The following is a 10,308-nucleotide window of genomic DNA, read 5'->3' as shown; positions in this document are numbered from 1 at the left end:
AACCAATCACAGCACACACTGGCCCAGCTAACCAATCACAGCACACACTGGCCCAGCTAACCAATCACAGCACATTTCGTATTTCAGAAGGCGGGCCTTCATTTGATACAGGAACTATTCGAGCCGTTCATGCCAGACTGGGGAGAGAGGTGTTGTAATAATGTAAAATATGTGAAAAATAAAGTGTTTTTTGAACAACCTAGTATGAGAGCCTGTTCTAGCAGACCCCCAAAACAAAATCCGGACTTTGTAAAAGAGCATAATAGGACCCCTTTAAGTTTAGCAGATTTGTATCCTAAAATACATTCTCTTAACCCAGTTTATTGTTCATTGACTGAACCCATGACATTGATGGGTTTATCTTCCCCAAAAGTGTAAAGATTGCCACCAGGCACCACCAACACATTTAAAACGGTCTGCTCAGATCTGTCAATCACTTTCCAGCTCAACCAATTGCAAGAGTTTGGGGTGTGGCTACTGTAGCAGGCTGAGTTTGGGGTGTGGCTTCTGTAGAATGTTGAGTTTGGGGTGTGACTACTGTAGTAGGCTGAGTTCGGGGTGTGGCTTTTGTAGAATGTTGAGTTTGGGGTGTGGCTACAGTAGCAGGCTGAGTTTGAAGTGTAGCTACTGTAGCAGGCTGAGTTTGGGGTGTAGCTACTGTAGCAGGCTGAGTTTGGGGTGTGGCTTCTGTAGAATGTTGGGTTTGGGGTGTGGCTACTGTAGAATGTTGAGTTTGGGTTGTGGGTATTGTAGCAGGCTGAGTTTGGGGTGTGGCTGCTGTAGTAGGCTGAGTTTGGGTTGTAGCTACAGTAGAATGTTGAGTTTGGGGTGTGGCTACTGTAGCAGGCTGAGTTTGGGGTGTAGCTACTGTAGCAGGCTGTGATTGGGGTGTGGCTTCTGTAGAATGTTGAGTTTGGGGTGTGGCTGCTGTAGCAGGCTGAGTTTTGGGTGTGGCTTCTGTAGAATGTTGAGTTTGGGGTGTGGCTACTGTAGTAGGCTGAGTTTGTGGTATGGTTACAGTACAGTAGAATGTTGAGTTTGGCGTGTGGCTGCTGTAGTAGGCTGAGCCAGAGAGTATTTAGCCGGTGTGGGAACATGGCTGATGCATTGCATGGGAAAAGAAATTCAGATTCGGTGCACAGAAGTAAAAGTCAAAATTTTAAAATTGCCAAAATACGCAGAGACAGACTGGCACTGGCAGTGCATTTACAAAAGGGAGGAATTTAATGGTAAGTTTGGGATTCAATCGAGATGACAAACTTGCAGAGGTTCTTCTTAACAGGCAAGCTAAACTCAAGCTTATCCCACACATTTTTTTTTAGCTTTTTACTGTCAAGCCCCACGTAAAATAGATATTTTAAGGATAAGAGTAAACACAAAAGTGTGATGAGTGTAAGGGGCAAAGGTTGTTTGAAAATATGCTTTATTTATTTGTTATATATTTATGGTCTTTTTATGCCTTTATTGGGAAAGGACGGTCGAGAGATGACAGGAAAGCATTGGGAGGAGAGGGGAGCGGATTCGGCAAAAGACCTCGAGACGGGAATCGAACTCGGGAACGGCAAACTTCACCTTTAAGTTTGAAATGAGCACATGCAGTGTTATCTGTTCAGACTGCAAAACTAAATGTATTTAAGTTGGAAATGCTACAAAAAATCAGTTCTCTGACCGACAAGAAAAAGAGAGAATCCAAACACAAGCCGGCTCCTTCAAGCTCCTGTAGTGCACTGCACATTCACGATAATCAGCATTGTTTTGCAAACCCCCACACGATTGCGCATGTAAAATGAGCCCTATTCAGAGCACAGCTGTCAGCAGAAATGAACTCAATCACGGCTCAAGAATGGAACTTCACATCGGCCCGGGGCATCTGCATCCTGCTGCCGGCACGCTCACACACGCTCAGGACAGTTACACCACCGCAGGTGTGAAGACAGACAGCAGGAGGAACGACTCACTTGATTGCGATATCTTTTGGCATACTTGTAGACTTCCATTACGGCCAGGTTAGTGTTGAACTCATTCCTGTATCTCTGCGGCAAAAACCATTCAGAAATTCTTTGTAAGTATACAAACGTATATATTTCATATGTACTTGATATTTCTGTATTCTGGCATATTTCAAATGTATAATGCAGGTGATTAGAAGGAATAATTATTAACATATACAGCTGCTCTAAGTATATCCAATCTTGCATACAGTACACTCACGTAAAGTGATATATGCGAATCTCAACTGCGTGATTGTTTATATATCATCTCATAATATAACTATATAATCGTCCTGCTCAAATCTGCTAAATGTGACTAGAAGGCATGAAGATATTAAGATATTATAAACTTTAACATCATGACTTTCTGCAAAGCTACTTTGAAACAATGTGTATTGTGAAATGAACTGGTCTCTGTTTCACAGCTCAGATGCCTGTGTAGAAAACGAGGCAGCATGATCAGAAGTGTGCACTTGGCTCACCCGCGACTCCTCGGCCAGGTGAGCGTTCATTTCCTGCTCGCTCAGCGGCGCCATCTCTTGAATCTGTTTGTAGTAACACTGCACCCTCTTCTTATACTCCGGGATCTCTTTGGCATACAGCAGCTTATTGGTGGGAGAATCCTGTAATAAAGCAAGCAAGCGATTAGATGCAGAATGTGTACGACGCTGCATGATTTGCTCCACTGATTTTGATTGTGATCATAGAGATTATAATGTGTCATTAATGATCAAGACTCTTTTAAAATCAGTCAGGGATTGATTCAGTCAGATGTATGCTTAACTATCAGCAAACATATACAAATCAAACCTGCTGCAATCTTTTATTGGTTCAGACTCTATTAATTCTTGCCAAATGAACACTGGTTTGAACTGATGACTGGTTGAGCTGAAAATATATGTGACCTGTACTCTACATTTCTCCTCTCTACTTCCTGTCTGGTTTAATCCTTAAAATGCGCTCACATTGCTCTGTGAAATGTGCATATGATATCCAGCCATTCCAATAGGAATCTGTGTGATTGGGAGTGCAGGTTTTACTTATTTTCAAGTTGATCACATGAATTTGCAGCGTTGACCACCAGAAGCCTGCTTGGTTTGAAAGTGACTTCTGTGTGAGCTGTGCTTCATACATGACGATAGACAATGGACCTGTTTTTGCTTGCAAAGGTGACTACCCCTTTAGACATCAATGGCAGACCACTGCAGTATGAGATAATGTGACCACAAAGGTCATTCCCTCACTCCCTCAAACCGCTCATTTAAAGAGCTCACATGACTTTTCTCTTTTGATGTCGTACGAAGAGATGCTCCTGTGATGAAAGCTGCCATTTCCATATATGGACAGAAACGTGTTTATATTCTTTCAGCCAAATAGACACACATAGTAATGGTTAAGAAGTGTGTGTGTGTTCTTACTTTGCCCAGCTGCAGGTCAGAGAGAGAGCAGGCGTCAATGAAAGCCTGAGCGATGACAGACAGACAGGCGTCCATGTGATCCGTCTTATCGATATCAAACACAAACTGAGGGTTCTTCAGGATATTGACCCAGAAGCGCAGAGGCAAACTGCAGAGAGACACGCAGAGAACATCACAGTCCTGTCCCAGATGCAAACACGCTGTTAACACTCATCAACTTGTCCTGTCCAGTGTAACTGGTTTTCACCTTCAGGATTATAAGCTATCCCTGTTGAAAAAACCAGCATATGCTGGTTAGGTATGTTTTGAAGCATGACTGCTGGTTTGGGCTGGTTTAAGCTGGTCCTGAGCAGGAGCTAGTTACTTAGGACCAGCACATGACCAGCTTAAACCAGCAGCCATGCTTCAAAACATACCTAACCAGCATATGCTGTTTTTTTTTTCAACAGGGTAGTGCTCGTATCATTCTGTAGATCACAGCACAGCACACGCCTGCTACTTGTTTGTGCAGGGAACTGAATGGATGGTAAAAAGTGCTTCTACATGACAAGTGTTTGGAGGCGAGGACTTGAACAGCAAGTGACCTTAGTGATTAGGGAATAGTAATTCATTAGCAGTGGCAGTGGCAGAGCAAGTTATTACATTTCCATGAAAGATGAACTGATGGATTGTGCAAAATGACAGCGGGAATGTGCATGAGGAGAGTAAACAGAGTTTAAATCAGCTTATCGTTCAGTGTATCGACACCTGTTTGTCTTCCAGATGTGTAACGTGTCTGGGTCGGTTATGCCGCGCTTGTCCGCCTGTTCTTCTAGAAAGTCAAAGAAGTATTTGACAGCTAGCGGTGGTTTCTCTGGAGGAATGCTGAGGATGGCTTGAAACAGATCATCCAGGAACTTCTGCAGGGTTCCCTGTGCAAGACAAACACATTCACACAGTTATTACTGCTCATATTGAGCACTCTTCTGTTTCACCGCAAGCATGATTCAGCATAATTAGTTTTCATGACCTTTTCCCAACATCTACTGTCCCTTTAAAACATACAGTATGTTGACGATGTCATAATCATGTGGTCATGACCCTTGCCGGATTGAGCAAACGGTGGGTCCGGTGGGAGATTGCGTTATATCCTGCTACATCTGGACAGACGAGAAACTTGCACAAGAATCTATTAGCTTTCAACAGCCTCATCTCTGCTAAATTAACCCTGCGTTCCTGCTTCAGACTGTCCAGCAGCTGCTACCTCCATTATCTGTGTCTTGTTGTTATATTCTGGAAGCTTCGGTTTGCCATGTACTTGGCAATAAAGCTAATTCTGATTGGAGGATACGTTTCATTGAGTGGTCTGTGTGGACTGGAGAGGAGGCTCTGAATTGTGCTTCTCCCATTTCACAATCCTCTGTTCCCATGACCTGAGTCTTCTGGAGGTCATTGGGCTATTCTGCACTGATGCTTATTGCTATTGCTCTGGAATCTTGTGACTGTTTGTATTTCCACAGACAGCAGAGCAGCTGGCATCTGACGGCGTTGAGTCGAGCGTTACCTTAGTGGAGAGCAGGCGTGTCAGGTAGATCTCTGGTAACACCTTCTTCCTGTGACTCTGTCTGTGGGACTTCCTGCTCTCTGTCAGCTCATCATGTGGCAGCACCTGAAGACGAACCACAGCACCAAGCTATTAAATCATCAATCGACCAGCTCAGAGTAATTATGCATATCTACTGCTTTTTAGCATAACACAGTCTGAGGTCACACTTTATTTTGATAGTCCACTTTAGACAGTCAACTACCTGTAAATAACTTTGCAACTACATGTCGACTAGCAGTCAGAGTATTAGTCTGCTTAATATCTGCTAACACTTTATTTTGATGGTCGCTCAACAGACATTCTACAACGACAGCAAATTATTCTACTAAACATAACCTAACAGTCTACAAATGCTCTCATTAGTTGACATGTAGTTGCAGTCAGTTGAGTTATTTGAAATGTAGTTGCAAAGTTACTTACAGTTAGTAGAATGTCTAAAGTGGACTATCAAAATAAAGTGCAACCCAGTCTGACAGTCCCTAAGCACTATTTATTTCATGGCAATTACATCACATTTTTTTCTCAGCTGTGAAGATGTGAAACCCCAAAGGCCAAACCCCACAGTGCAAATGAGAGATGTGATTGGTCAGATGTTCTGTCATTTGGGTTTCAAGGGTCGGAACATGTCACTGAACTAGACATGTTTCATAAGTTATCACCAAAGTCAGGATGGATTATGAGTCCTGAACATGACAAGATATGCTCTCAACAGACAGTTTGAGCAATCGAGATCACTGATCCGAGATCATTAGTGTGAACACATGTGAAAACTCTAGTGTGTGAGAGACGTCCAGCACACTCACCAGATGGACATATTTCTCTGTGTCCAGATCTTTCGCTGTGAATCAACAGAAAGAAGGTCATGGAAAAGAAGCACCAAGAGCTTGTCACTGAGTTTGTAGGATATTTGAGTTTTGTGCGTATGTGTGATCGTCACCTCGGCCCAGTGTGTTCTCTCTCTTGTCCTTCATGCTCATGGCCAGTGACGCTCCATCTGGGATCTGCAAGAGACAGGTCAGAGGTCATTAGGGTGAAGAGCTTCACTCGGGGTCACACCACCAGCATTTCATGGTGGGGCACGATATGGGCCTGAATGAGTTGATCCATGGGTTCCACCTTGGCTCTGTCTGAATTAGCCAGTTTTTACACGTTCCGCACTAATTAAGGGGGGGAATCTGCTGAAATCAGTGTAACAACTCACTCAAGAGCCATGGCAGCTGAACGCATGATCAAATTAGACAATAAACAAACAGAGGAGTAAATCATACATTTATGTGACTGATGTGTTTTCAGATTCTGTGCAAATCCCGTTTCCGAGAGTTCGCACACACACTCACCTGATAGTGGAAGACGGTGTTGAGTTTTTTTCTGCCGTCCTCCATGACAGACGTGTCGTCCAGATCCTGCAGGATTCTGCTGCTTCGGCCCTCTGGGAACCACTCTGAGCGGGACAGACCAATCACAGTCAAGCACGACTCGCCTAATAATCACTGCTAGAGTCTGAATCTGATTCTTCATTCATTCAGAAAACCGCAAACAGAGTTTCCTTCATAAACTGATATGCATTGTCATCCTCATATCTTGCTTCTTAAGTTTTTAATATCTACCCTGTTCTGATTCTTCTGACACACATGTCTCACGAATGATAGTAAAAGCACTGCATATAAAGAATGACTCAGCTACTGAGCAACAAGTGACTGCCTCTCGAGTGAGTCCAGCATGAACAGATGCTCGTCACTGAGGGATATTCACCCAGATCAACATCCTCTTCTCGAGGCCACTGCGAAAAGGGCAGGTTCTTGTAAAAGGCCTCTAGTATTTTGTCCTTCACTTGACAGATGGTGTCCGTGTTCATCACACGCACGCTCACCGAGTCCATACCAAACCCCTGGAACGAGACGTTGATGTTCTGGAAGGCAGACGGAGGGGAAGAGAGGTCAGATCACTGCTCAACCCCGTCATCGGTGTGATTTCACGGGTGGAAAGAAAGGTCAGTGGTGTGTGTTGGAGCTCACCTGCGGTTTGGCTTCGATGTTTTCTCGAAGGAGCCACTCCTCGTTGAGCGTGTAGCGCGCCTTCCCCGTGATGGCGTCGATCGAGCCCTTGTTGATCTGCTGCTTGATGGCGCACAGCAGCAGGAAGAACGGCTCGCCGACCGTCTCCTGAGGGTGCGAGAGAAACGGACGCGCTCGTACAGTCGATGAACTGAAGCCAAACAGTAAAATCAGCTGCTGAACTCTTCACAAACCTTAAGGTAGCTGTACATGCAGATGGACATCCAGTTGGTGAGCATCTTCTCCACCACTGACTCTGTTCGGCGCAGCATCAGTTTGGGGTTTTTGGAGGCTGAAGCGTCGATCAAATCCACTAGCAACTCCTTCATGATGCTGGTGTAGTACTCCAGTTTACCATGGAGGGCAATCGTGAGCAGAGAGGCAAGACTGCACCTAAACATCAATGAAAGAATGCGTGCACATCATGAGACACATCAGTAATTGAAAGCATTCACACTGACGCTGGTGTGGATGGAGACGAGGAAAGGCCTGTCCTCCGCAGAGCCCTAACTCCAGCACTACAGCTCATCAGACACACACGACAACACTGGCCATCAAAATCAAAGTGCTGATCAAATGAAGGGTGTTACTCTTGTCTCAAACTGCCAAGATACAAAAGTCAGAGATCGCAACATGAACTCCAACATTTCTCACTGAATTCAGTCAGCAGCACATACTCTGCGCCTGGTTTCCCAATAGCGACTGATCGTACTGTAGCTGTTCAGTGCATTTTCTAAGAGTGATATTTTATTATTTTTAGTGCGATTCCTGACGTTGCACATACATGACTGCATTACGAGATGTCAAGTGCTGAGCTGTAACCATGTAGATTGTCGGCCGTTACTGTAACTTTATTCAATTTGCACTTTATAAACCCCTAAAATTTATTTAGCTATGAAACGTCTACAGTGCTTTTGAGGAACTCTGTGCATTCATTCGAGAGCTCTGCACTTGCACTGCAGGTTTCTTTGGAAGTGATAAACGATAAAAGTTCTTCAGACGTGTGCACTGGTTTCTGGCTTTGAGACCATGAGAATAAACAGTAGTTTGTAGAGCGGTTGTCCTGTCAGACTGTCGCAGGAGCGTTGGGCTGTGCTTGGATCCTGTTATTGTTCTTGTTTGTGTTTGTCTGTACTCACCTGTCTCTTACGGCAAAGTCTTTCTGCTGCTCGAGAGCGTGAACAAAGGTGACCAGGAAGTGTTTGTTGTTGAGAAGAGTGGAAAACAGTGTGATCCCCTCCTCAAGGTTGGGCCGCATTCTATTAGACGACTAACATGGAGAGAAGAGACACATAAAACAGTATAAAGCATTTCTTTTCAAACTACTAAAGGGTATGTATGAATGCATGCAGTGGGTCTTAAAGTGCATTAACATGTTCACACACTACATGATGCCCTTATGCACAATTTCTAGAATAATGTTTGGCATGAGTCATTAGGTGATTTTTGACAAATAAATTCTTCCTCTTAAAAAACACCCTGTTGAATAATACTGAAGTTTCACAATTGCACATGGGAATCACAACGATAATTTCCCAACTGTGCAAAACAATTCTTCAAACATTTTGAAACTTATAGCTCAGCCAAAATCTCTGTGCATGAGGAACAAAATTAGACTAATAAAAGAAAGTCTACTGACAGTAAACAAGAGCTTCCTCAGAAGATGGCGAAAAATACTCCATCACTGTTAACGGCATAGTTCGCCCAAAAATGAAAATTCTGTCATTAATTACTCACCTTCATGTTGTTCCACACCTGTAAGACCTTCGTTCATCACAGGAGTATCAGGATGCATGCGTGTGCATTCCTCGGATTGTAAACAAGCCGCAGCACATGCGTGTTCTACGTCAGAGTATTACGCCTGATACTCTCATGAACGCCAAGAGAAGAAATTGTTGAATAAAGTCGTTATTTTTGTGAATGCTGATATCAGTGTCTGTTCATATTAAGAAATCCCTACAATATCTTAATTTGTGTTCTGAAGATGAACAAAGCTCTTCTGGTTTGGAATGACATGAGGGTGAGTAATTAATGACAGAATTATCATTTTTGGGTGAACGAATCTGCTGAATCTGTGCTTTACTGCAAACACACACAACCTACATGAACCGTGGTATAATGAGCCGACAGGACAACATTCAGGAGTGTTTCTGGACTGATTGTAGTATGTGTGCATCTCACCTGCCAGTCCTGCAGCAGAGGATGCGTTTCAGACAGAGCTCGCGGGCCGAGAGGATTGTTCTCATACACCGGCTGAACCAGACACCTCTCGTAGTCAGAGCACATCTGCACGAACACACACAGGCCACACAAGAGCATTCTGACATCAACAAAACCAATGACGTTAAACATGTTCAGTTCCCTTAAAGGAGACATATTATTCCCCTTTTTACAATATGTAATAAGTCTCTGGTGTCCCCAGAATGTGTCTGAAGTTTCAGCTCAAAATACTCCACAGATCATTTGTTATATCATTTTGAAAATGCCTATTTTGATAAAGTCGTTATTTTTGTTTTCTTTGCGCACAAAAAGTATTCTGGTAGCTTCATAACATTACGGTTGAAACACTGATGTCACATGGACTATTTTAATGATGTCCTCACTGCCTTTCTGGGCCTTGAACGTTTCAGTTCCCTTGCTGTCTATGCAGTGTCAGAAAGCTCTCGGATTTCATCAAAATATCTTAATTTGTGTTCTGAAGATGAACAAAGCTCTTCTGGTTTGGAATGACATGAGGGTGAGTAATTAATGACAGAATTATCATTTTTGGGTGAACGAATCTGCTGAATCTGTGCTTTACTGCAAACACACACAACCTACATGAACCGTGGTATAATGAGCCGACAGGACAACATTCAGGAGTGTTTCTGGACTGATTGTAGTATGTGTGCATCTCACCTGCCAGTCCTGCAGCAGAGGATGCGTTTCAGACAGAGCTCGCGGGCCGAGAGGATTGTTCTCATACACCGGCTGAACCAGACACCTCTCGTAGTCAGAGCACATCTGCACGAACACACACAGGCCACACAAGAGCATTCTGACATCAACAAAACCAATGACGTTAAACATGTTCAGTTCCCTTAAAGGAGACATATTATTCCCCTTTTTACAATATGTAATAAGTCTCTGGTGTCCCCAGAATGTGTCTGAAGTTTCAGCTCAAAATACTCCACAGATCATTTGTTATATCATTTTGAAAATGCCTATTTTGAGTGGAAGCAGAAACACGCTGTTTTTCGTGCCTGTCTCTTTAAATGCAA

General features: G+C 43.6%; 2 protein-coding genes across 2 annotated transcripts in view; both read right to left on the bottom strand.

Annotated features, from left to right (window-relative positions):
* LOC107747748 (DNA-directed RNA polymerase II subunit RPB1-like) overlaps positions 1-1,124 on the bottom strand; it is a 1,659-nt gene extending 535 nt beyond the window's left edge. Inside the window, exon 1 of the mRNA XM_016562340.1 lies at positions 487-1,124. Within this exon, the coding sequence (XP_016417826.1) occupies positions 487-1,097 (611 nt within the window). The 5' untranslated portion in view covers positions 1,098-1,124. The remainder of the gene's footprint in view (positions 1-486) is intronic.
* LOC107747754 (plexin-D1-like) overlaps positions 1-10,308 on the bottom strand; it is a 68,786-nt gene that overhangs the window by 698 nt on the left and 57,780 nt on the right. Inside the window, exons 24-36 of the mRNA XM_016562347.1 lie at positions 9,947-10,051; positions 8,188-8,318; positions 7,243-7,441; positions 7,010-7,156; positions 6,747-6,903; positions 6,332-6,435; positions 5,932-5,995; positions 5,798-5,832; positions 4,953-5,057; positions 4,157-4,320; positions 3,410-3,557; positions 2,474-2,614; positions 1,959-2,033 (exon numbers count right to left, since the gene is read on the bottom strand). Of these exons, the coding sequence (XP_016417833.1) occupies positions 1,959-2,033; positions 2,474-2,614; positions 3,410-3,557; positions 4,157-4,320; positions 4,953-5,057; positions 5,798-5,832; positions 5,932-5,995; positions 6,332-6,435; positions 6,747-6,903; positions 7,010-7,156; positions 7,243-7,441; positions 8,188-8,318; positions 9,947-10,051 (1,575 nt within the window). The remainder of the gene's footprint in view (positions 1-1,958; positions 2,034-2,473; positions 2,615-3,409; positions 3,558-4,156; positions 4,321-4,952; positions 5,058-5,797; positions 5,833-5,931; positions 5,996-6,331; positions 6,436-6,746; positions 6,904-7,009; positions 7,157-7,242; positions 7,442-8,187; positions 8,319-9,946; positions 10,052-10,308) is intronic.

The sequence above is a fragment of the Sinocyclocheilus rhinocerous genome, unplaced genomic scaffold (assembly GCF_001515625.1).
Source record: "Sinocyclocheilus rhinocerous isolate Xijiao unplaced genomic scaffold, SAMN03320098_v1.1 scaffold1551, whole genome shotgun sequence".
NCBI classification, from domain to species: domain Eukaryota; kingdom Metazoa; phylum Chordata; class Actinopteri; order Cypriniformes; family Cyprinidae; genus Sinocyclocheilus; species Sinocyclocheilus rhinocerous.
The sequence above is the reverse complement of the archived record's forward strand: the minus strand, read 5'-3'. Positions and strand labels throughout refer to the sequence as shown.